Source organism: Harpia harpyja, chromosome 1, assembly GCF_026419915.1.
Source record: "Harpia harpyja isolate bHarHar1 chromosome 1, bHarHar1 primary haplotype, whole genome shotgun sequence".
Taxonomy (NCBI): domain Eukaryota; kingdom Metazoa; phylum Chordata; class Aves; order Accipitriformes; family Accipitridae; genus Harpia; species Harpia harpyja.
In genome coordinates this window covers 15,945,969-15,972,538 of record NC_068940.1, presented here as the reverse complement: position 1 = coordinate 15,972,538, position 26,570 = coordinate 15,945,969, and the positions used below count along the sequence as shown (strand labels likewise).

Sequence of the window (26,570 nt, the reverse complement as noted above, 5' to 3'; positions counted from 1 at the left end):
CTCAGTCATTTGCTTGTGTAACTTTCAGTGTCTGTTTTTGTTCAGGAGAAGCTAGAAGGCATTAACCTGAGGTGGTTTGTAAGTAGAGTTGTACCCAGGACTGAACTGAGGGGTCTTGTTAAGGTTTCTCCCAAGTGAAATCCTATGTAGTGAAAATTCAGTTTAGTGAAGGAAGTGGGTTTTTATCCAGTAAAATTACTTCTGGTGGATCCAAGTTGGTTGTGTGATACTTCCAACACCAATGTTAAAACATTTTAACTTTCTCTAAAGTAAAAAAGAAAAAAAGTAAAATAAAAAAATAGTCTGTGCTTCTGGAGCTCTTCTTGGATAAATATTCAGAATTCTCTATATAAATCTTTTGTTGTATCCAGTAGCATGAACAGTGTTCCATAACAGTTTTTTCCAAGCCTGTGGTACGTTGCGTGTTCCTGTTTGGTAAGGCTCCAGTAAATGACAAGTAAAACTATATTGAACTATCAGGTATAATGTCTTCAAAGAGGGTTTTTTGTTTTCTTTTTTTAATGCAAAGTACTGTTTTTTTGTTCTTCTCCAAATAGTGATGTGTGAGGGTGGATTCCTGAAGAGTATAGATGATGGTTCTGTAATAGCACGATAGGCGTAAGTTATTATCCAGACTAATGGACTTTGGACTTTTATTATCTCCAAAAAGGTTGTATTCCCCTATGATATCTGTGAGCTGTCTGCCTACAGCTGTTTCTTCCTACGTATAACTTGTGTAAAGCCTGCCTTAAACTGGGAAAGATTTTGTCCAAGTATATGGAATATCCAGTGGAAAGCTGCTCTGATCTTGGTTGGAAGGATTCACTTTGCACTGCATCTTGTTCCATATGGATGCTAATCAAAACCAAATTTCCAGTTATTTCTCTGATCAGTTTAAAATGTGGTTAGCCAGCTATTTTGCTCATCAGTTTAAAATAAGGCAACAGTCTTGTTTCAGGGTTACAGATATTTTTCAGTACAAGTGAACACTTAGAGATGCAAAGTGAATTTGTCTTTTACAAGTGTAGTATCATTATTACTTCTTCTTGAATTTCAAGGAAAAAGATGGAGTTCTTGGTCTTCATATGCTCTGACTGGTTAATTGTTAGTACATGATGATATGATTTCCTGTGATCTTGGAGAAAATACAGCAACTTAATGGCTGCTTTACCAACTAGTAATTTTTTTATAATCAATTTAGATGTTTGAAAAGTAAATTCAAAAGATTCCAAAAGATTTGTTTAATTTTTTAAGTGTTTTTTTTCTTGAGACTTTCTATCAAGAAGTAGTATCACTTGGTTTGTCTATGTTTTTAGGTGATTTACAATGTTATGCTCATGTAAAGATTAATTAAAAATGTATTTTTATAGAAGACTGCAACTTATTTCTGCTTAATTCATGTACTGTGAAACTATGGCTAATATAATCCCTTTTGGTGTCCCTTTAGGTAAGCTGGTAAAAATAAACTGGTTTTACCATCAGAGTGAATGAAACCTAACCTCTTTCATATTATGTATGTCAGTGGAAGGGGATGTATCACTTTGTTTTACATTTTTCTCCTTATATAGTTATACTCAACTTTCAGTGAAAGAGCTGAATATGCCTAGGGAACAGAAGCTGTCTGCAGAAATCTGCATGTCATACAGCTGACAGTTCTGGGAATAAGAAAGGAATTAAAATTCCTTTCCTCTGGAAAGAAGCAATGTTTTAAGAGATTGTAGAAGTTAATAAGCAAAACATGGTGGTGAACCTGATTTTTAACTTCACAAATGAAATTATAACCACTGCATTTTTCAATAGATGGATTAAAAAACTTCGTGGCTTTCAGTATCAAATATGAATCTTAGCTTTCTGATTTTGTTAACCCTTTTCCAGTGGTAGAGTTAAGAGACAAGAACTATACATAGGCTCTCCTTTGCTATCCCAGTCCATCTCCTGGCATTTCACTAGTATGGGCTATGAAAAGCCTAAGCCTATTTCACTTGTTCCATATTGCAGTGATAAGCTTTCTGGAGTTGTTTACACCTGTTTGTTGCTTTACCATTTCTGAAACATTAAACTGACAGCAATTATTTTTTCACTATTCATTAGGAAAGCTCTTAGAAAAAAGGAATTGCTGATTAAAAAGAAAACTATTTTAATTCAGAATACTAGAGAAAGAAATATAAAAGTCACACGCAGAAGACATGGTAAGAATGTGCGTATCATGACAGGAAAATGGCTTCCCACTGCTGTATCAAATTGGTTTTTTTTCTAGAAAAGAAACAGAATTCAGCCAAAGTGTACTTCCCCTTTTCAGTGGTTCCCCCCTGCAAGATTCTGCTTTGATTATTCTTTGCTGGATAACTTAAACCTAATATTTTTATTTTTTATCTAAAAAATAATCTGAATAAATATACATTGTTTTCCTAAATATTTGATTTTTTTTTTTTCTTTTCCCCTTTCAGTTCAGAAAGTAGTTTTCTGAATGCTTTAGTTGAAATACTTCCACTCAGCGTACTGGAGTACAACTATTCGTACTTCACAAAAATGGTGATGTTTCACATTCCTCAAGTGACTACTTGGCTGAGCACAGCCCTTCCATTGCTGATTCCTCTCATTTGAACAGCCCTCCTTGTTTTTCTGGTGAATGAGGGCATTGCATTCCTGGCAGGGAGGTACCTTTTCAACCTCTGATCCTTTGCTGAGCAGGTATATCCTTTATGGAAGTGTAAAATCTGAGGTTATAAGACATTATTCCATAATTTTCTGGATGATGGCATTAGTCTTAAGGGATAAACCTCTGTTGATGACTGCCTACAAAGGCAGTGGTAAGGAGTGAGTGTCCTGATTTCAGCTGGAATAGAGTTAACTGTCTTCCTAGTAGCTGGTACAGTGCTATGTTTTGAGTTCAGTATGAGGAGAATGTTGATAACACACTGATGTTTTCAGTTGTTGCTAGGTAATGTTTAGTCTCAGGTCAAGGATTTTTCAGCTTCTCATGCCCAGCCAGCAAGATGGCTGGAGGGGCACAAGAAGTTGGGAGGGGACACAGCCAGGACAGCTGACCCAAACTGGCCAAAGGGGTATTCCAGACCATGTGACACCATGCCCAGTATATAAACTGGGGGGAGTGGGGAGGGGAGAATTGCTGCTCGGGGACTAACTGGGTATCGATTGGTGGGTGGTGAGCAATTGCATTGTGCATCATTTGTATATTCTTTTATTATCCTTTTATTATTACTGTTGTCATTTTATTAGCGTTATCATTATCATTATTAGTTTCTTCTTTTCTATTCTATTAAACCATTCTTATCTCAACCCACGAGTTTTACTTCTTTTCCTGATTTTCTCCCCCATCCCACTGGGTGCGGGGGGGGGAGTGAGTGAGCGGCTGTGTGGTGCTTAGTTGCTGGCTGGGGTTAAACCATGACAGTGAGGCAACAGATAGTTACCCCCACGGTGACGTTTTAGGTAGGTGAGGTGATGGGGCAGGCCTGCCACTGCTCAGCTTTGGGCAGTCTTAAGCACAGCCCTGCCAGGCAGCGCGTGCCTGCCATGACTCTATTGTTGATGACACATCTGGCAGGCTTGCCAGCCCTCCCCTTCCTGGGTGACATTTTCAGTTAATTGTCTCATTTAGCTTTCTCTTCTCACCTTGTTATCCCATGGCTGATACCTTAGAAGGCTCTATTGGAAATCTCTCTTTGCTGTTTAAACCTACTGTCTAAGTTCCTGTGCAGTGCTTGGCTCTGTTCCTTGAGAAGCTTCAATATGTTGTGCAACAACAGCTCCAAAATTCATCTCACCTAGTCCCAGCGGGGCAAGATCCGGGTCACTAGTGCTGCCGTGGCATTTGATAGAAGCAGCAGGTCCCTTTGCTGCCCGCTGTCCCCTCAGCCTTGGCCCCACAGCAGCTGTGGCTCGGGGCAGAGATGGCGGTGTAGCCAAGGCAGGCAAGGGCCATGATGTGGCACTACAAGCTTTGCAGTTTGAGTGCAAGGGGTGGGGCTGCTGTTTGGACCTCACCAGCCTGGCTGTGGTGGAAGCCCCTCTTTTCCAGTGGGTAGCAGAAACAGGTAGCCACACCAGCGCTGAAGGCAGAGGGAGCTGCTCCCCATCGCTTCCTTTCCCACTGCTTGAAACACCTGCTTCAGCGGGAGCTGCGGCAGTGCAACGGCATCTGCGACTGGGCTTTCCCCCTAGCTGAGGCTTGGCAGGGTATATAACCTTAGCACTGATGATTCATTGATGCCTGTGGAGCCAGTTTGGCCAGGAGATGTCTCAACTGAAGTGCTTCAGCACTGGTGGCCTCTTATCTTAACAGCAGGAACCACTTCTGTAGCCATAACACGTATTTTAAAGGCAGTGCCCTATAGCAAAGTAGTGGTAGAAGTCTTGTTACACTACTCAAGCTAACCATTTAGACTGACTTGTGTTTCGGAAGCTATAATTTCCCAACTTGATTGAGTTCTGCAATGTGTATCCTCTAGTGGGACACTAAATTGAGAAGATACTGTTCAGCCTGCGTGTGTATACGGTTGTCTCTGTTACTGTTTCATTTCTTTCAGCACTTACTTGGATAGCTGTACAGTTCTCTGTGTAGATTCAGGTTCCACCAATGCGATACATAAAGACAGTTTTCATTTTAAACCCTATCTTCGGATTGAACACTGTGGACGTAATGACTTCTAGCACCTAAATTGGCTTGGTTTAGTAATGACAGCATGCTTGGGGGATGATGATAACTGGTGCAGGTACTTCTGTAATGGGAAGGAGGATCAGCGTTTCTGGGAGAGGGAAATAATGGTAGCAGGAAACAGGCCATGAGACTGGTGTTCGTCAGCACATCTTTGGTTTAATCAATCTGAATCCAGATATTTGTGTCTCTTTATAATGCCAACCTGTATGTAAAGAGTGTGTCAGATGTTTCCTGCTATCAAAAACACTGTAATGATAAGGAGAAATCTAAATGGTGAAGTTTCAATCCTACAGATTGCTGCTGTACATGTAGATGTGGTGCTTAAGGCAGTTTCTGAGTGTTAAAATCATAAAACCCCTTGGTTTTATTTAGTTTCTATAAGGACCATTAAGGTTGTAAAACTGGTTGATATTCACTGGTTGGGAATTATGAATTGTTGAACATAAAACTGCTGGTATGATCTTAAATGGCTTCTGTTGTGTACATCCTGATATAGACTTCGATTACCCCTGGTTTTTTCTAGGCAACTTTTTTTTTTTTTTCCCCCAAGAAGTTTCTGGCTGCTTTGGCAAATAAATTTGCGTTTTATGGCTGGATTTGTTTTATCAGTTGTGGGGGAAGAGCCTTTGCCTCTAAAGCGTGCCACTAGTCATATGAAAAAGGTTTTGTTGCTTATGGCTTTGGATGCTTTAATAATTATGATGTGGTTGACTTTACCTGAAAATTTGAGCATTGTTTCTGGGATGTTACCTGCTTCATAAGAGAAATAGAAAATAGAACTGTGAACATGGCAAGACTGCAGGAGGAAACAGTTGTATTTCTGCTTTTGCTATAGCAATGCTCTATATGAGACTGGGTCACTTCTCTTAAATGTCAGCTTTTCATTGAGATCTCTATTTGAATGTTGTCTGTTTCTTTAACTCGAGTCTTGGATTTGGTTTCAAAAAATGATCTTGCAGCTCCCAATGAAAATAAATTGGAGCAGTACTTGCTGAACAAGGTGTTTAGTGCTTTGAAAAGTCAGCTCTGAAGATTGTCACGGTGTGCATGCAAAATTCATGCTTACTTTTGAACTTAACCACTCTAAATGTGGTTCCCCGTATATAAAATCTGGTTTATTTTCACAATGGTCCATTTTGCAAAGATGCTGTAAAAAGAGTTTGTACTATGCTGCTAAGCACTACAGAACAGCCTAGAGAGAATTATTAAATCAGATTAATGTCTAGAAAAAATGCAAGTTAGGGTTGTCAGGCACTTTGGTACTGTGTAACTTGACTAGCGTTGGCAAATTTAATATTCTCTGTAGCTTTTCAGGTGAGTGTAGGTGCTTTAATCAGTCTCAGTCCAGGTGTTCTTATTTCAGTCTAGTGCGAGGCTGTATGTAGAGAGGATGTCACAAGACCTCAAGGGACAGCTTAGGCTCAAATGTACAAAAAAGAAACTCATTAATAGATTCTTGGTTGTTTGGGTTTGGGTTGGTGTTTTTTTGTTGTTGGTTTTTTTTTTTTTTTTTTACATAATGCAGAATCGGGGGGGTAAATACTTTCTGTGATGTCAATCAAATTCTGTCGTGACTAACAAGTGATGAAATTGCTTCTATTTCCACTGACAGTTGCAAGGCTGTTTTTGACAGCCCTATAGAATTTGTTCTTTGTTAATGTGACAACACCTCTAATGTAATTAAAATTATTTCTGAAGTGCTACATAGAAATTAATTTCAAAAGGAGGGGAAAGATACTGAGTTACTTAATATAATTTCTGCATGTTCAATTGTGTTAGGAATGTGTTCTGTTTGTTTTGGGTTATGTCACCGACTAATTTTGTTGCACATTTTTCTAATTAAAAAGTGAATGTGTGCCTCAATAGACTTGAATTTATCAAAATTGCTTTCTGTTTGAATTTGTTTTTCCCCCCTGAAATGAAAAACATCAAGGTCCGATCAAAACCTTATGCTAGTTACTGAATTTCTTGAATGTTTCTTTTGAGTAACAATTTAATTCTAGAGTATGAATATTATACCTGCAATAGCATGAACTGTACTTGCTTTGCTTTAATTTTGCTAGGTAATGAATTCCTTTGCAAATGTTGTATTAAGTGGGTATGTACTGAAGTTAATGGCAGGATCGGGAGATACGTAGAAAAGCATTTGGTCACGTTAACATGCCTTAAAATACTATAAAAGGGAAAAGGAAGTAGCGTATTTGGGCTAGTTACAGGTTTCTGTAAAATGGGAACAGAACTGCTTGAAACTTGTTGCAGAACAGTTTGTATCTGTTTGGTTTCTTGTGCTGCTCACTTGCATGTCCAAGCAAAGGTCCCTGGCCCTTGTGGAAAAGGGGAAGTGCTGCACTGCACTGCTCTGCATCTGCTGTGGACAGGGTAGAAATGCTGCATTCTGTGGGGAACAAGGGTGAATTTCTTACAGTGTCTGTTCGTTGAACTTGCTGTAATGCTCTATTTTTTTCAGATTTACTCACATACTCTTTATGTAGAGGCAGACTTTTAGAAAATGCAATAAAATTTCAGTCTTGCAGAACACTTACTTAGCCTTTGATACATAGTTTCTGAAATGAGGAGGTGTTTTGACTTTCTTTATCAATGCCAGTCAGCTCTTCAGGATTTTTTTCTGATATCTTTGTTTGGTTTTTTTTTTTTCTCCCCCACTTAAGATCGCGCCGGAAGCATCAGTACTCTTGATTCCTTAGATTTTGCAAGATACTCTGATGATGGCAATAGGGAAACGGACGAAAGAGTAGCAGGTAAGTTTTTTGTATGATTTAGGAATCATAGAATGCCAACTTTACTATTTGACTTGTTGTTTCTAGCGTAAGTATATTTAAATGAACATTTCTGAAGATGACAAGACTTCACTGTGGTTGTTTAACTAGTCACTTAATGATATAATCATGTTTCAGACACTTTTACTATAATTACTGTAAATATTCAGGCAGGTGTATTTCTGTATGATTCCAGATGTCACCAGGGTAGAAGCAAGTAGTATACTTGAAAATTGTGCCCTGTTTTTAACAATAGAACAGTATCTCGATATAGCCTACTGACTACTACTATTTAGCTGAAACACATGCTGAAATATTCTATGTCGTAGTCTGTGACTACTAAAGGGGTGATAGCTTTCTGATGTAAAGATCTGTAGCACATCATCTCTTAAATGTAGCTTATGTGTAGATCAAATAAGCATTACCAAACCCAGAGTTAGCTTGGGATTTTCTTAGTTCCATAAGTCGTCTTTGCTACAAATCTTAACTGTAGTGCTTTTCTTCTCTCCCATTTGATTTCTCGATTGTATAAGATTGTTTCAGAGAAGTGATGGGGGGGGTTGCCTCTTGCGGTTGTTCTGAACAGAAGCCTGTAGCATTTTTAATTTCAGGTTTTATGGTTATCTTGCCAAAGGCAGAGGCTGCTTTTCTCTTATATTTGAAGTTATTATAATAATCTCTTCTGTATGTGAGACTTGTTTCTCTAATCCAGACTTTTTTCTAAGTTCAGATATTAAGTTATTTGCAGCTTCTGTAGAGGAATCCATAAAAGCTCTCTGGAAACTGCTACAGAACTCTGTGTACTTCTTGTCAATTAATACTGTTCAATATCATGAGCACATGAAAGTTCTCCATGCTGTGGCCTTTGTTCACATTGTTTAGCTTTACGACACCTGAAGTGATGCAAGCTGCTATGTCTCTGTTCCACGCTGTTGTCTCTGCTTTGAACCACCACGCTTTATCCTAACAGAAACATTGTCACGTTCTTAAGCAAAGAAAAGGCTGGTGAAACATAGTTCTGTAAAGGATCTTGATTCTGAAGTTTACTTTTTTGGTCAGTCTGAAATGGCAACCAGTATTGACCCAGAGAGAAGAAACAAAAGTGTTGGGAAAATCTCATTGTTCTTACCCGGCCAGTTTTTCTGAGGTAAAGGACTGGATTCAATTCATGAACATGAAGTAAATTCAGGTATTTTGGTGCTCTGGTCTGGAACTATAGGTACTTACTGTTCTTCAATTTATCTGGAAACTTCCAGATTCTTACTACTGTCTAATTACTGTCTTTTTCAATATATGTAGTCAGTTTCAAGGAGGCAATAGTTGTAAATACAAAGCTAATCTTCTAAACAAAGTGTGTTTAAGGAACACAATTATTTCTGAATTGTGTCCTGGAATATAAGGAAGAAACAAGCAAATTCAAAATATTTTGATTTTTTCATCATCTTGCTAGATTTTTCCTGTTTCTAGTCAATCTTTCTTGGCAATAGTATTACTGAAGGAGCTAGTCTGATCTTTGCTTGGAGCTGTCTTTAGTAAATGAATTGGATTAGAGATGCTTATAGAAGGTAAAGACCAGTCAGAACTGACATCCAGTAGAACCATTAATCTTCTGATGGAACATTAATGACAAAATATTGATTACTTGCAGTATGAAATTAATATATCCTTAAAATAAATATATTTAAGTACATCCTAAAATAGATAGAGATTTTGGAAGATTACAGTATATTAATTGACCACTGTCATATGTAATAGACAAGACACTTATATGGCAGGATATTTATATTACGATTCTGTGTTCCTTTAGAGATGTTTTTCGAAGAGTTGTTAAGAAGTGACGTAAGAACTTGAACAAAGCAAGACTGGATATTATTTCTGGATGTTTGTAAAGACTCAAAGTTTTCCAAAATATCCGATTTCTACTTAAAATTCTGGTTCAATTATAATTCCTTAAAATCTTTTGCTTCAATTCTGTTTAAAACCATCTACCTTAGCAATAAACTTCAGAAAACTGATAAGTATTTAATTTGCACATAAAAAAATTATGTCAGTAGAGGTTTCAAAAACTTTTCATATCCAGTTCCTTCTTTGAAAAAGTTCTGGCTTATAACTTCTGCTTTTGAAGTAGTTCTTAGCTGCAAATGCACTTTGAAACATAACTGGAAGTCCATCCTGCTTATTTCTTCTCATATTCTTTCTTCTCAGTGAAGAGCTTTGTTGCTTAGGAGATAAAATTGTAATCTATTTTGAAAGCTTGAGGCCATGATCTGATAGTCATATTTTTCTTTTGATAGTTCTCAGAGTGAGGTTTGAATAGTTTCTTTTTGTAAATGCCTTTCTCATGCTGTTATCTTTGTTTTTTACTGTTTGGACAGAACCTGTGATTTCCATGTCAATTCCCTAGTCAAATGAAGCATAGGAAATAAACGTGCATCAGTCACTAAAAGAAACTGGTCCCAAGTCAGAAGGACTTTAAAACTGAAGCTATAACATATCCAGTTACAAATACTTTCATACCATGGCAATGTTAGAAAGCACCAAATCAAAAAATCTGCATATATACCATCCAAAGCCATCATATTTCTGTTTTGCTGTTATGGATGGTGTTAGACTTAGCTGCCATATTTTTTATTTTACCAATCCAAAAATTCCTGGAAATACCTAGAAAGACTCTTGCTTGAAATGGATTTCAGTATTTCAAATCTGTTAGCCCAGTTCATTCCATCTGGCATTAGAATCAAAATTTGGCCTAGAAGCAAACATGTTTTGAAGAGTTGGTGTGATCTTGTCAGTTGGGAAATCTGATCGAAGGAAGCTAAGTGAGTCTCTTCTATAATATTATTATCAGCTTGACTGAAAAGATGCAAGTCACAAAAGCCAGTCAGGATGTGGATGAGCATGACAAAACTAACTGCAATTTAGAAAACATCAATTTTCTTCCTTATCTATCACATCTAAACATAAATATAGAGAGCTGTGTAACAAATTGGATAATGCATTTGTAATTCACTAAGAATTTAAAAAAATATGTGCATCTTTAAAGCTTGCAATTTACTAGATGGAAATAACCTGTTCTCTAATAAGTCTTGAATCTAAATTCGTGTATTAAGTGCTGAAACAGTTGGTGTTAAGATAAAGTCAGTACTGAAGGATTTATTAGGCTTAGTAAACCTCCTCCAAATATTATTTTCATAAAACAACCAGAGAATGGAAAACCTGTTCCATTCCTGTGGAATAAGAGTATGCCTAACTTGAAGTCAAATACCCACAGCTTTCAGTGGAAATAGGTCATCTGACATTCAGTCTAAGGAACTGAATCTTCTGCCTCATCTTAAATTGACTGTGTGCACAAGTATGTTTGTGATCTAAAACCCCTACTTTCCATGATGCAAAATATTTAGTATTGCTAAACTGCCTTTGACATCTACTGTTCTGAGAATCTGATAATTTTAAAAACACAGTGCTGTGTTTTCAATGATAATAAAATTAATTCTCATAATCAAACTCCATTTCAATCACTTATCTTCTTATATTTCCCTGCCTTAGCATTGATTTCTGGCTAGACTATATATTTCTGATTAGCAAAATAAAATACCACCCGTGTCAGGATTTGAAGGGAAGAGACAAGCTCAAAACCCACTTGATTATTTTTCGGGATTTCATTTATCTAGACTTAGGTTTGCAGTTTCTGCTTTTTCATAGCCTTTTTATTTATGGTTTTTTAATAAATACTATTACTTGTGTGCAGTCAAAATCAGAGGAGGATCTTAAAAAACCAAACAAAACAAAAACAAAACACAAAAGGCATCTGTAATACAACAATCACTTGCTAACATTGTGTGTTCAATTTGTTCATCCTGGAAGTGGGTCTGGTTTTGTCTTCCCATTTCCTGTTGTAAGCCCTGTTAAGCAGTTGTAAGTCTCCTTAATTTCCCTCCAGATCAATAGCCTCCAAGGGTTGAACCTGAAGATGAGTCTGCTGTAGTTCAGGTCTTCTCTGTAGCTGGTCCTGTCTCAACTTAAAAGCATTAATGAGGCTAATGAGTCAAGTGTTGGCTTCCTACTCTTAGAATGATAACCAGTTCTCTGTTAGCTTGCTCATGAGCTTTCACGCTGATCATAAATTCTGTAGCTTGATAGTCACCTCTCGTGCTGTAGTACTACTTTCTGGTTCAAGCTATTTGTGTTACGCCCTGAAGTGTTTCGCACTGACAGTAAATATGGTCACTTCGTTTCTTCTTAGGACTTGTATCAGGGAAGTGGGAATTAGGAAACCTCAGGTCTTGAAGTATATTGTGATAGTGGCTTCATTGCTAACTATAGTTGGAGAATTTAAATTTCTTCTGATTGACTCAATGCATGCGCAAATCCATCAAATGTAATGGGATGTCATACATGTTTTAGAGGGCATAATTTAGGACATCTGGAGTTTTACATTTACTTTACAAGGAGGAAGAACTTGAAATGACAGTTAAGAAACAACAACAGAACTTGTAACAGTATGTCCAAATTTGAGGTACGCTAGGTAAGCACAGGGGCCCTTGGTACTTCAGAGAAGAACTACTTTTAAAAGAAAATGCCAGAATGCGATATAGTGACTTCACAACTTAAAACTACCTTTCTACTGTTGTCTGAAGTACTTCATACCAAAGTATGCAAAAGTCTGACAAGATAATTCATACATAGAATGTAAAATTCTAGTATAATTGGAAAAAATACTGCTTATACAAAAGCAAGTACTGAAAATTTTTAGAAGTACTGTTTATTTCTTCAACTTTTTGGCCTTGGCCCAACAAGACTGCTGTTCATGTAGATCTCAGCTTGTTCAGTATCCCAAATCACAGGTTGTTCTTTATAGCTAACTTCTCAATCTATGGTTCATTACTTATGAAGTCATTAATGAATGTGAGTGAATAGAAAAAGATCCTTGAGAAAGTTTCGTTTTTAAATTTCAAAGCCGAGCAGACAAGCTGCCCGCTCCTGATAGGCACTTCTCTTCTAAGGTGTATTAGATTAGCTGCATGAAAACTGAAACATTTGAAATCACTAATCTGAAAGTCTTGGTCAAATGCTTTGTTGCTTGCTTGAAAGATTCAGCTCTTTTGAGTAAGTCTAGGTAATTTTTTTCAGAATGGTAGCTGTAGTGATTTGAGTTCTTTATAAAAAGAAAAAGCAAGAGAGCTACTTAAATTCAGACTAGTTTTCTCCCCTAAGGCAAAACAGGTTGTTCAGAAAGACCCTTTCCTTGTAGGAAGATTAATCAACCTCAGAGCTCTAAATTTCTGTTCTCTGCTTTCCTGATGTAGAGGAGAATCAATTTGGTTCTTTCCTTTCCTAGGCTGTCTGCAACAAAACCCCTCTGTGCGTCGTTCTTAAGGAGTGTCAACCTCTTTCACCAAGTACTATAATGAGTTATACATGTTATCAGTTCAGTCAAGCATGAAGTTAAACTTTAGCTGGCTTTATCAATGCTTTTGAAGGCTTAGCTTCTCTAAGGTACATAAGCTTTACAAGATCAGGTAATTTATTTTAAAAGTCAGTACTTGACAATGGTTACAAAGAAAGGGGTTAGAGGTTGCTTTTTTTTATTTAAGAGAATGTCATATCATCAACAAATGGGGATTTCAGGTGTTGATTTCATTAGTTCACATGTTGAGTTAAAAATCCTTATGTATTTTGGCAGAAGATTGCATTTCAGTATAACTTCTAAAATAAAGAGCTTTTAATCATAATTGAAAATTTGATTGAAATTATGTTGTAGCTATTTACAAATATTTATGCTTATATAAAAAAACTACAAATAAGCTTCCTCAAATAAAAGCTAAATTTGTGACTTAGATGCCTCAAGGTTTGTATGGTGGCAATTATAGTGGTGGCATTAGTAAGACTGGGAGATGAGGTACAACTGTAACAATGCTGTGTTGAAGTAGAATTATGTGGCTGTTGTGACATGCTGCGAAGTGACAACTTCTCAAATATACTATGTCCAGAAACTTCCACTGTATACAGAGAAACATGCAGCAGAGTAATCTACTTTTAAGGTTGAATGGGTAAAGTCCTAATGGCTTCTAAGAATTTTCAGCATCATGACAGTTCACTAAAAATTAATTCTTGCCGTCTGACATGGGTTTCTCTGACATGAGTTTTTTGGCTTGCTACGCCTTCAGACATGTCTTATTCCTATTTTCCTTAATGGGATTCCTGAGTTTTTCTAGTTTCTGTTGTTTTTCTAACTTTTTTTATTATTTATATCATTCTAGTGCAGGGCACTCCTGATCTGCAACTGTTCTGGTCTTTGAAAATATTTTACAAGAATAAAATGTTAACATAGAGTCATTTCCATCAGAAGAATTACTTAATTTGAATTCTTCGCAATTTTCAAAAACTAACAAATTAGTAGCTTACAACTTAGAATCGTAACTGTGAATTAGTAACTCAAATGCAAGGAAGTGCTAAAATTATTAGATACTTTATTACAAGAGCATTTTCTAACTTTGTTGCACAGAAGTATTTGCAGATCAGCATTGCTGAATACTAGAGAGATTTTACATATTTTATTCATCATATCCTCAGTTGCGCTTTTGTATCGCTGCAGTAAAATTCTGTGCATCAAACAAATTACTTTCATGTAGCAAATGCGGTGTACTGTAGTTATCCTTTAGTTTTTATGGATAAATGCAAACTGAGTGAATCTTTTTTTCCATGAGTGCTAATTATCAAAAGATTGTTAGTAACAGATGTGCAAAAGAGGAAACCATTTTATTTGTAGTCTTCAGTAGCATTTCTTACAAGCAAGAGCCAATGCATTTTTTCTGCCATGCATTGTTCTCTGTGTAAATATTTCAAAATGCCAAAATATTTCAAAATGTTTCCAGGCAATGATTAAAAATCTCAGTAATATTTTCTTACTAAAAGCAGCTACAATATTTTTAGTTTTGCATGGGAGTAAAGTAAATGTTAGGTAATCTATTTAGAGTAGTTTAACACTTCAGTATGGTAGCTGTTCTGGGCTCATCTCTTCTAGTTAAGTACAAGAACCCTTTCTGGCAACTGTATAGTAATTAGATTAATCTGAGAATTAATTAAATGCATGTAATTATCTGGTAATTCCTTAAATAGGTTCCCTTAGATGCTCTAACTGTAAACGGCTATAAAAAGAACGTTTACGATATGTTTTGCAAAGGTACAGGGTTTTAAAATTTGAAGCCACAGTATACGTGTGACCTCAACATCAAAACACATGGAATTCTGGTGCAAACAAAGCACTACTGGCCATTTTTGGAGGAAACATTGGAACATGAGAAACACATAATAGTGACCGGGGGGGGTGGGGAGGTGAAGCAGGTGATAACAGCAGCTAGAATTATGTATTTTCGAATCTCTAAAACTGACTCTAGATCATTGAAAGTTTTGTATAGTCTAGAATCACTGGAAACTTTTAAGAACAATGGAGCAAAGACATTTTTGTTTCGAGCTTCTCTAAGTACTATAGGAAAGCTGCATATTTTGCATTTTTTTTGATCTTGTGCATCTCTTAAATGTATTCAACTAAATTAAAAATCTTAATCAACTCTAGGGTATTCCTGAAACACTATTTTTAAATAGAGATTTAAAATGAGACTATTCTTACTAGTAAAATAAAATGTGTTTCAAGTTCTGCCATTTAAACTAGTAAAATTTCAGTGTATGATTTTATTAAAAAAAAATAAATCTGTAGTCTCAATGGGACAGTACATTCACTTCATGTTTTAAGCTTTGCTACATGGAGACAGCTTCCTCTGCTGCCAGCATGTATTTGCTTCATTGAGATCTGTCCTCTCATTGCCCACATACTCCCCTTGCCCCAAGAAATTGAAACATTTGACAGTATCAGCTGATTGTAAGAGTAGGGAAGAAATAACAAACATTTCCCAGTAATATACAAAGTTAAAAGCAAGCAAAAAAAAAAAAAAAAAAAAAACCAACAAAACCAACCCCAAAACCCTACAGTGAGTCCTTGTCAGACAGCTTGAAATTTTGATTTAGCTAACTTAACACCAATGAAACTATGGAAAATGTTCACCAGTTTGCTTTCAGACCAACTCTGCTGCATGTGTTCATAAGTTCCATAAAGATTGCATGCTTTCTGTTTAATACAAACTGTATATTTTTTTTCACACCCATCCTTGCTTTTTATATTTTATTTTTGTTTCCCTTGCCTTGGTTGGATGCCTGTGTGTGTTTAATCCAAATCCCTGTCCAGTCCTGGAGTTTGAACTACGGAAAGCCAAGGAGACCATACAGGCCCTCCGAGCCAACCTGACTCAGGCTGCAGGTGGTGTACATAAACCTTTTCTTAAGTCTCTACTTTGAACAATGTAGAAGTAGCTGAGCTCATCCTGTGTGAAAGAGTAAAATTTAGTTACTTTTTTTTCCTCCCCAGAAAATGAAGTTCCTTTGCAGGAACGAAAAAATTATAAATCAAGTCCTGAAATTCAGGTAGGTGGCTGGTGGTAACTGAGCTTTGCATGGACTTTAAGACAGATATGCTTCCGTAGTTGGAAGGAAGATGAACCAAAGATGTAGTGTATTGTTTTCTTTTTTCCCAGGAGCCAATCAGACCTCTTGAGAAAAGAGCTCTAAACTTCCTAGTTAATGAATTTTTATTGAAGAATAGTTACAAGCTTACATCAATAACATTTTCAGATGAAAATCATGATCAGGTAAAGTTTTCTTGTGGTTTGTTTTTTTTTTTTTTTTTTACATGCCTGCTTTCCATATTCTGATCTTGTAATAAGCTCAAGTGAACTTAAATGATATTTCCTGTGCATGTAGTTCACTTCATACATATGAGTATTCTAAGAGTTAAATATGTTAGTTAGCATTTTCATATATAAAGCATGGCTTGAAAACACAGCACTTTGAGGAGTATTTGCCAAAAATTTGTAGGAAGGAGTCAGAATGCTTGCATTCTTTAAAGGAAGCAAAACAAGAAGAAAAATACTGTGAGTTGTAGGTACTTATACACTTTCCTGGATTCTGATGGACACCCTTTCAGTTAAACTCAAGGATCTGAATGTAGTAAAATTTTGAACATAATCTTAAATCATACTCAGCTGATTTGTGCAGGATATAGAGTATACTTATTGCTTGTCATCTCTTGGGCATATATATGTGTATGAGTATACTTAATTATACTGTGGCATTGAATACAGTCTTGGAGAAGCTCTCGGTAATAAGGTGTTACCTTAGATATTTCCAAACATAGATGTGCTTTGACACATTTTTCTTAAGATGATAAGTTTTATGTTTCTATTGGCTTGCATTTTATGGGAAAAAATTTCTTCAAATGTTTGGAAGGTTCTAATTACATTCTGACTGTTACTGGGTGAACAAAACACCCAGTAACATCAACACTCAATATATATTCAGCACAAAACTGGAATATTGCCAGAAGAATTAAATATTGAATTCAGTATTAAATATTGAATTTCAACCAGTTCTGTCTATAACTAGTCCTATATTTTTCCTACAGTTCATATCCTAATCTGTAAAGAAAATGAGTTGTTAAATAAAATTTCTGGATAATCCACTTAAGATTTGAGTTTAACAGTGCTAGGTTTCATACAAATACTTGTGAGGATACAGCCCCCAAAAGAGAAAAGATGAATAATTTATCCTTACTTTTTATGTGTTCTCAACTGAAAATGTTTTATGTTGTAAGACAATTACCAAAAAAAAAAAGTAAAGTTCTTAATTTAAAATGTAAATATAAACATACTATAATTAACACATAGAATGCACATTTTTTTTCTAGATTATTCACATCATTCTTTCACAAAATAACCTTTCTTTGAATAGGTGTATGTAACCAGACTGTGGAAAAATATAGTGAACAGTAGGAAAAAAGTTTAGAAAAAAAAAAAAATTAAAAATTGAAATTTAATGTCATTAAAGAGACCATCGCAACTCCTATATAACCTGTATAAGTCCTGGATGTATTCCATCCAGAAGGACCTCGACAGACTTGAGAGGTGGGCCTGTGCGAACCTCATGAAGTTCAACAAGGCCAAGTGCAAGGTCCTGCACGTGGGTCAGGGCAATCCCAAGCACAAATACAGGCTGGGCAATGAGTGGATTGAGAGCAGCCCTGCGGAGGATTTGGGGGTATTAGTGGATGAAAAACTGAGTATGAGCCAGCAATGTGCGCTCACAACCCAGAAAGCCAATCGCATTGTGGGCTGCATCAAAAGCAGCGTGGGGAGTAGGTCGAGGGAGGTGATTCTGCCCCTCTGCTCCGCTCTGGTGAGACCCCACCTGGAGTGCTGCGTTCAGCTCTGGGCCCCCAACATAAGAAGGGCATGGACCTGTTGGAGCGGCCACAAAGGTGATCAGAGGGCTGGAGCACCTCTCCTATGAAGACAGGCTGAGAGAGTTGGGGGTGTTCAGCCTGGAGAAGAGAAGGCTCCAGGGAGACCTTATGGCAGCCCTCTATTCCCAGAGAGGGACTTTTTACAAGGGCACATAGTGATAGGACAAGGGGTAATGGCTTTAAACTGAAAGAGGGCAGATTTAGATTAGATGTCAGGAAGAAGTTCTTCACTGTGAGGGTGGTGAGGCACTGGAACAGGTTGCCCAGAGAGGTTGTGGATGCCCCATCCCTGGCAGTGTTCAAGGCCAGGTTGGATGGGGCTTTGAGCAACCTGGTCTAGTGGAAGGTGTCGCTGCCCATGGCAGGGGGGTTGGAACTAGATGATCTTTCAGGTCCTTTCCAACCCAAACCATTCTATGATTCTGTGATTCTAGAACAGTGCACGTGCTTATTTATATATTCGGACATGGAATAATCTTGTAATAATAGGATGGTAACATGTCAGTGAGAAAAGGAATGACATATAGTGATGTTTTGAGACAGGAGGCCCTAGTAGTGCTTACACCTCTACACAATTAATACAGTTATGTCCAAATTTCACTGAGAATATGCACCCTGTCTGTCAGTCATCTACAAAGCTATTTGACTGTCTGCTTCTGGAAAATTACACCCGTTCTTGTGAATGAGATGGAAACAAAACAATACCCCTATCAGTAGAAAGCCTTCTGTCAACTGCACTGGCTTCTGCTAGAATTTGATCAATGTTATATCTGATTCTAAAAAGCATTAATGTCCTAGAAAAAATACATTGTGATCTATGTGTTTTTGGAATGTCCTCTTTTTAGTATATTACCTAGAGCCATCTTGAGGGTGAAACCGCTTTGGGTTGTGAAATGGATCCTTTTTCTACTTTTGTTTCTTGCTATCTGATTTAAGCTTTCATCTCCTTTACTACAATGTAATCTTGATGTGATTATTTTGCTGTTGTATGACCTGCAGTCAAATGAGGAATAGAAACGAAAATAAAAGGAAGTATATTGTATGCTTTAGTTTCTTTTATTCCTTTGAAGGATTTTGAACTTTGGGATGATGTAGGATTGAACATTCCAAAACCTCCTGACCTGTTACAACTCTATCGTGACTTTGGAAACCATCATGTTACTGCGAGAGATGTGGTGGATGTATCAGTTGGTGTAGAAGATGATGAGTTAGAGGCTGCTACTCCTATACTTGGGAGCATCCCTGTATTTGAAACAACACCACAGTCAATAGAAGTAAGAGATTGTACAGAAGAAATGTTTCAGCTGTTTGCAGTACTACTTAAGTATATTGTACTAAACTCTTTTGTTTCTATCTTGTATTTAGCAATGTTTAATAGTGCAAAAATTAGAAGATCAAATTAGTGTGTTAAACAGTGAGAAATGGTCTTTGATGGAACAAATCCAAAGACTTGAGAGGTATGTACTTATCAATCTGCTAAACTGCTGTTAAAAGTTGGAATAACTTCTCAATGTTTTTCTAGCACATATATGAAAATGTACAACTTACGCTTGTAAAATTACTAGGTCTTCAGAGCAGGGGCTGTCCTTCCTTTTTAATATGTGGTGTTTGATTTAGAAAAAGGAAGAGACTTCAAACTGACTATTTCCCTTTTATAACCTACATCATTTAATTTTGCAATCAGTTTTGTTCTTTCAATGCAACTTCTTTATTTACTACTTTGAAAACAGAATCATATCTGATGTGTTTTGCATAGGTTTTCTCTTCAGTCAGCTTTATTTCACTCGCTACTATGGTGTGTACAGCTTGCAAACAGAAAGATGTTTGGTTTAATGACTTATTTCAACACAGTTTTTCTTTCTAGAGAGCAAGACTAGTAGAAATGACAGTATCTTTACAAAAAACAAAAAAAGAGACTTTAAAAGTTTGGTCAAAGCTATAAGATAATCATTCCTCTTAAGAGATGCACCAATACAACATATGGGCAAGTGCATAATTTTTAAGTGGCTTTATTGACTTGCATAGTTACCATTTCAAAGCCAGGTAGGGAAGTATATATTAATTAACCACTACAGTATTTTAAGTTTTGCGCCCCAGATAGAGTTCTGTCTTGTGACAGTTTGTGTCTCAGTGCTAAGATTTCAGCTGGAAGCAGATAACACTGTTGTTATTTACTTGTTTCGTTGATTCACTCCGAGTGCAACATTTTTCCTACTACTAATTATTGACTAAAGAACTCCATTAAACCAGTGCTCCTTTGAACAGCTTGTGTGATACAAGTTATTTATATTAAAGGAATTTTTGAACATAGTGGAGTTGAAGAGGGAGTTCTTCAGTATGTTGTCCGTATTTCTGTGCTCCAGCCGTGTGATTCCAAGAACCTTCTCAGGAAAGCTACAAAAATATTTCATTCTTTGCTTTTCCTTTTTTAGTGAAATAGATTTTCTCAAGAATGAAAACTTTGCTGTGTCAACAGTTTATGGTGTAGCTCCCCATCCTTCTTTAAAACAAGTGCCTCTCACAGTCTCAGAGGACAATGGACGGTACTTGGATATCAAGAGCTCTGAGAATGACAACAACCATGGAAACACTGAGGAAACAAGCCTTTCCTTGTCAGCTGAAGTGGATTCAAGGACTTCTAAAGATATGCTAAATTCTGCGCCATGTAAAGAAACAGAGAAACTGTCCTCTTGTGCTCCATCAACTAAAGCTGCAGTCCACTTCGATAAACCTAATAGGTTAGTGATAAGTTTTAAACTGAAATGCTTTAATTAAAAACTCTTGTACAGTGGATAGAGATTTTTTCTAACAATGAAATTCTGAAGAATTCATAGATCATTCGTGTTTTGAATGCAAATAAAAGACTTAACATACTTTTAGGGTACAGTGCTGATATTTTCATGTTGTTCCTAATCTTTTTAGGAAGGAGTACATTTGGCAAACCTACATTTTTAGTATTAAGTTTAAGGGTTTCTTTTTACCTCCTACTTGTTTCTAAAACCAGTCCTGTTCCTTGCAACAAAAAAAAAAGCTAAAATCAAAGTGGTGAATGGGAAGACAGGATATTTCCATTCTCTTTCAAATTTTAATTTCATAATGAAATCTCTTCTGGTATTCTTGAAGAGTGGTTGGGAAATTTTTAAATTTTCCTATGTAGATGTGTATAACTCTCTTAAAGTATCTAAGAGAGCTGTATGATTTTTTTTTTTTTTTTTTTAATAATCAGAAGGGTTATTCGATGACATTCCGCTTTTTGAGTTTTGAATTTGGGGGAAGCCTTCACTGGGTAACTATGATTCTTTCAATAAAAATGGGGTACTCCTAATGTGTTATTACATGGAGCCTGAGTTTGTGTGTCTGTTTTTGAGAAAGCCCCTCCAGTCTACACAGTCTTTTAATCGTTATAGTGAAGAGGGGAAGTAACATGTTAGTTAAGTAATAGATAAACCACTGTGTAGCCATCAGGAGTAACACAGACCACAAACTTAATGAGAGTATGTACAACTTCTAAAATTACCATTGTAGACAAAGATGCCTAAGTAGCTCACTTTACGGTCTTACCGTTGCTGTTCCTCAGGGAGCAGGTAGCCATTCTGCTTTGTATTTTGTCAGTTCCCTTAGCGTTCTTTTGCTGGTGTTGATACAGTAATATGTTTCTAGAATTATCTTCCACATGAAAATACCAATTAGAAATCTATGTGTGATGTTCTGTGCAGATGGAACATCAATACAAGTGGGGTGGGGGGCAAGAAGAAGAAAAACCAAGAGTTTCTACCTCTGCTAGTAATTAAATTTTCCTGCAAACCCTAAGTATCTTGTTTGTTTTCTCTGGATTTCCTTAACTTCTGCACTGAGTCCTAGGGCCAGGGGCACTTTTTCAGTGATATCTTAACTTTAGAATTGAACAGGAGGAAAGATTTCTGATTTCTGAATATAGTACCTTAGACTGAGTCTTACTAAAATTTTCTTCTCTCTTAGTTGAATATACTAGTGTTTAACAGGAAAGTAAAACTTGACTTAGATTTTTATGGAAAATTTGCAGTGGTTCCTTTTAAGCTTTCCAGATTTTTTTTTTTTTAAATTTCTTTCATTTTCTAGCTGAATGTGTAATGACTATGTAATAATTAAAACTTATGGCTGTCGTACATTGATTGCCTTAAATTTGTCTACCTACTTTTGTCTGTGGCTTGTTGCAAGTTTCTTTTTCCTCAGAGTAATTGGGAGTGCTGAGAGGCATTAAGTGCATGAATTTTAGATTGATGGTTTGGGGGTAGTGAGGATGGGTATCAAAATAGGATGAGATCACTGAGTGTGGAAGGAACTATGAGTATCTCCAGTGGGATTTATGACAGTAGTCTCTAGAAAAACAAAATTTGTTTTGCTGCTCACAGCTCTTTTAAATATAACTACACATGAATTTATTTGAAAAGTAGTTGAATAAAGCCTTGAATCCCTATTGAGTTAACTTCAGAAGTCCCCTCAAATGCAGTTCACTGCAGAAATAAGTAATGCAAGTGTAATACGTGGCTATTTTTGTACTGAGTTTTGGGCTTAACATGTCAGTGAAGGGTCAAAGGAAACCATATTTGATACAGTGTTTTATAGATCTGTATCACTAAATTGTTTTCCTGGATTATGCACTTGATTTGTAATAATACAGTAAATTTTTTCATTAGAATTCTATTATTTCTTAAGCATTTTGAGATCTGTGGGAGAAGCAGCATGATAGAAGTGCTGGATATTTATTTATTTCAGTCTGGGGTGGTTATTTGTAGAAGCCAATTACTACTATTTATTCAGAATGTATTAAGAGGTATTAAAAACTAAGACTCTATCCTAAAAGGCAAGATTGTTACTAGTGTAGCTAGGGAGTGGATTCTTGGCATAAATCTTGCCCAGATGGGAAGAGAGGACAGAAGTGCAAGAGAGCCTTCTTTGTGTGACTGCACTCAGAGCAGCTGTGCACGCGTGCCCACAAACAAGGACGTGGCCATCATTGGAAAAATGCCTCGTCTAACAGATTGCAGTAGAAAGCACTAGCAGCAGTTTAAATAGACTGTGCCACATGTATTTATTCAACTCATTTTAGGTGCTGTGGTTTGCACCAAATACAAGGTATTTGTATATACAAGTGACTGTATATAGCAGTCACTCCTGACTTTTTCAGTGAATTGACTCTCTTGTCCCAGTGTTACATGGAATAGAATAGTAGTGCTTCATGTGCAAGAGGCCTGGGTCTGTCATTGTTTCTGTCCAGCATAGCTATGAAGGATTTTACTAGACTTCATCAAGGAGACGCTTTCTTGACTCTATATAGGGTCAGCAATCGTAATGGGATCCATGCTGCCCGGAGCTTGCTGTTAATTAACCCACAGGGAAATTCAGTGTCATATTGTCATACTTAGTTAGTTTTCAGTCTCTGAAAAATGGGGATAGAACTTTGCCCTTATGCAGGATTTTAATTAATGTTTCAAGTGGGGAAGGATCTGATGTTCTGTGGCTCAAATGCTGAGGTAAAGGAGAGCCTGGGCAAAGGGCTGGGCAAGGCCTTGCCGTTCTTTTAACATTAAGCTGCTGCTTTGCAACACTTGCTCCTGTTCTCCCGGTGTAAATAAACCTTAAAGCCTTGAGTAGAGCCTGTAAATCTGTGATTCAAGAATACTTTTACAGAATAAGGACTAACTTATTGTTAAACAGAAGTCCTTTACAACTTGCTACCATCCGAGTTGTTTAGTAACTTTTTTAAGGTGAACCCTTGCAAAAAACCAAGCTGATTGGAACTAAAACAAACTTACTTCATTAAAATTTAAAACGTGTTTTAAAAACCCATACTGTCAAGAAAAAAAACCTTGATTTTAAGTAATAAACATATTCTTATTTATCATATTTTGTAAATAGTCAGAAGAGGAAAACTACTCTGGTATATTTACCCATGTCCTCCTGGATTAGTTTAAACAATTATAAGTAGGAACTTAGATTCTTAATGTGCTTTTTTTGGTTAGCAAAGGGTGAATGATGATGTATTTTCTATAAATAGTGTGATGTTTCAATCTATTAGATAAAAACATATGTGTCCATACACATAATTGCACATGTGTAGCATTTTCTATGCTCAAGTGAACAAAAAGCATTTTTAAGAGTTGAAAGGCGATTACCACTTTCCATATAAGAAATAGGAGTCACCCCCTACCTTAAACTCATGTAGTGTCATTAGAGGATTCAAACAGCAGATGATGATGATATAGAATGAGATGATTTCTGTGCGTGTTTTGGAAGAGAAATGTTCTTTTTTCTCTTTAAGCATAGAGGATGAGGCAGTGTTAGATTAGAATCTAAATACAGGCCTCAGATAAGGCAGAGGGAGTTATCATTACTGGGAAAAATAGGATGCTGCTGCTGATGGTGCTTGTCTGTTTTATGTAATGGTCAGTCCGATAATTGTTTTCTGAGAACATTTCTGCCAAATTACCCTTCTCGGACAAGGTTGTTTTGAGACTCTTATCAGGGTTTTATGTGTATGCTTAAGGCTTTGAGTAGCTCAGCTGTGTTGGCTGGTGCTGTGCATGGCCATGAGGCAGTACTTCTACAGATATACATCTACATTAGGGATTGGACAGCAATTTAAGGTTAGTTTTGAGGTTCTTGCTATACGTTTGAATCCAATGTTTAGATCCCAAAGTGGCAGTTGAGCAATCTCTATTTAATCCTGAAGTTTTAAGTGACTGACTCAAATGTTTTTATGCAATGTGCAGAATCAGAGCATTAAGCAAAAATACTGTTTCTTGTGATTTCTGCCCCCTCCCCCCCAGTTTGCATAATTGTATGCTTCCTCTTGTATTGCTAAAGCTTCCTTTTCTTCATGCTTTAGTCCTATTTTTGTCTGTGCAGCAGTTTGAAAGATGTTACATTTTTCAGAACTAGAAGTAACTTCTTAATTAGGACACCCACTTTTTTTCTTGCTACAAACTAAACACCCTAACAGTCAAAGATAATTTTAAACCAAAACTTCTGCAGTATGCTTCATGTAAAACATGCTTGCTGAATGTCATTTTACTTAGCTGGTTAAACCAGAGTGAAAGGACTTGTTCAGTCACCTTTCTTATCTATGCTTTTTCCCCCCCCTCCCTTTTTGATGATATTTCAGGAAATTGTCACCAGCTTTCCATCAAGCACTATTGTCTTTCTGTCGGATGTCAGCAGACAGCCGTTTGGGATCAGAGGTATATTTCCCAGTTGACATAAACTAGAAGATCCTTTATTCTGCATGGCAGCAATAGTTAAACAAGCACTAATGGCTTTGAAACAAGACCTACTAACATATATGGCAAGATAAATTTATGTGCATGAAACTTAAGAAATAAGGATATTCTTTCAGATTTTAGCTTAAATATGAAAGCTAGTGATAGACATGTAATTACTGGGAAGTTCTGAGTCACACAAGTGGATTCATGCTTTTGAAGTTACAAAAACTTATGGCTTAATGTGTGTGAGTAAATTAAATATTTTCTGGTAAGTGATCAGCCTGTTGCAATTCTTATAATTCCTTTGAAAGAATATTTTTCTGTTCCTGTGTTTCATTTGAAGAAACCAAACAAACAACTTGGTTTTCTAGGTATCTCGGATTGCAGACAGTGAAAAAAGTGTCATGTTAATGTTGGGACGCTGCCTGCCTCATATTGTTCCTAATGTGCTGCTTGCAAAGCGAGAGGTAAGGAATCCTGAAATTTTACTTTTTTTGTTTACCGGGATGTTTTCTTCATTTTGAAGATGATGTGTCTAATTTCATGAAAGTCTGTTACTTGCAATCATGTTCTTACTTTTGTGCATGCATCTCTGCTCCTAGAAAATGGTTTTACACCTCTGTCAGGTGAGTTCAGTAAACCTGCATGGTATCCTAATATTTCTGCCTTTGCTTAAGGCACCCATTAGCATTCAGCAAGAGTAACTGTTACTGTAGGTCCATCTGTTTGTGGTAGCACGAATGTTTTTGTTAGAGAAGACCATGGTTAATGTGTGTTATAAAGAGCAGAGGTTATAAGTTCAAACATTAAATTTGGTTTATTTTATCTATCAGTTTTAACAAGGATTCATGTTCAGGTTCTTTTGCAGCACTATGTACTTCAACAAAAAATTTATTTTACTGTCTTTTTTTAGAAGCTCCATGTATCAGCCAAGATAAGGTTCATAAGAAAATTAGCAATCTTGCTTATGTGTTTTCCTTAAATTTAAAATGAAGCTAAATAAAATTATGAAGAGGTAATGTTTATTTTGAATGTAAATGAAGATGGTGTTTTGCATAATCATTCATAATATATAGTGTAGAAAAGGAAGACTGTTATTGAAGATGGAAAAAAAAATGACTGGTTTTGTATTGCTTTGTTGTAAATATTGCACACTACCAAATGTGTAAAAAATAAAAATCAGAAAATATATCAGACAAAAATTCAATGGCCTTATAGTTGACACCAAAATAAAGGGTTTGAAGTAGCATAGTTTGTTGAGTAAGTTTTAGTCCTTGTTGAGGGGACCTACAGTATGGTAGACTTAGTAGTGCGTTTTGCATAAGTTCATTTTAAGGCTTTGAAAAATCCTCAAGAAATTTGTACTGATCCTATAATCTAAAATTTTATAACATATGACTAATTATCAGGAGTTGACATGGTGAGTTTGAGATGTACCACGTTTTGAAAGTCTCAAACTTTATAAAAGGGGTTTTTTTTCTGAGGGGGTGGGGGTGTTAACTGGGTGCTCTGGAAATGGT

General features: G+C 36.5%; 1 protein-coding gene across 6 annotated transcripts in view; it reads left to right on the top strand.

The window, feature by feature from the left end:
* The window catches only part of RELCH (RAB11 binding and LisH domain, coiled-coil and HEAT repeat containing), an 87,474-nt gene that overhangs the window by 10,950 nt on the left and 49,954 nt on the right, over positions 1-26,570 (top strand). For 2 of the 6 annotated variants that reach the window (XM_052780767.1, XM_052780757.1), the window contains exons 2-10: positions 7,351-7,440; positions 15,701-15,772; positions 15,881-15,936; positions 16,047-16,160; positions 18,880-19,083; positions 19,175-19,266; positions 20,242-20,547; positions 24,954-25,029; positions 25,422-25,517. In XM_052780767.1, coding sequence (XP_052636727.1) covers positions 7,351-7,440; positions 15,701-15,772; positions 15,881-15,936; positions 16,047-16,160; positions 18,880-19,083; positions 19,175-19,266; positions 20,242-20,547; positions 24,954-25,029; positions 25,422-25,517 — 1,106 coding nt within the window. Of the gene's footprint in view, positions 1-7,350; positions 7,441-15,700; positions 15,773-15,880; positions 15,937-16,046; positions 16,161-18,879; positions 19,084-19,174; positions 19,267-20,241; positions 20,548-24,953; positions 25,030-25,421; positions 25,518-25,652; positions 25,677-26,570 lie in introns of those variants that run through there. The other 4 variants (XM_052780748.1, XM_052780776.1, XM_052780785.1 and 1 more) reach the window with 4 other exon arrangements.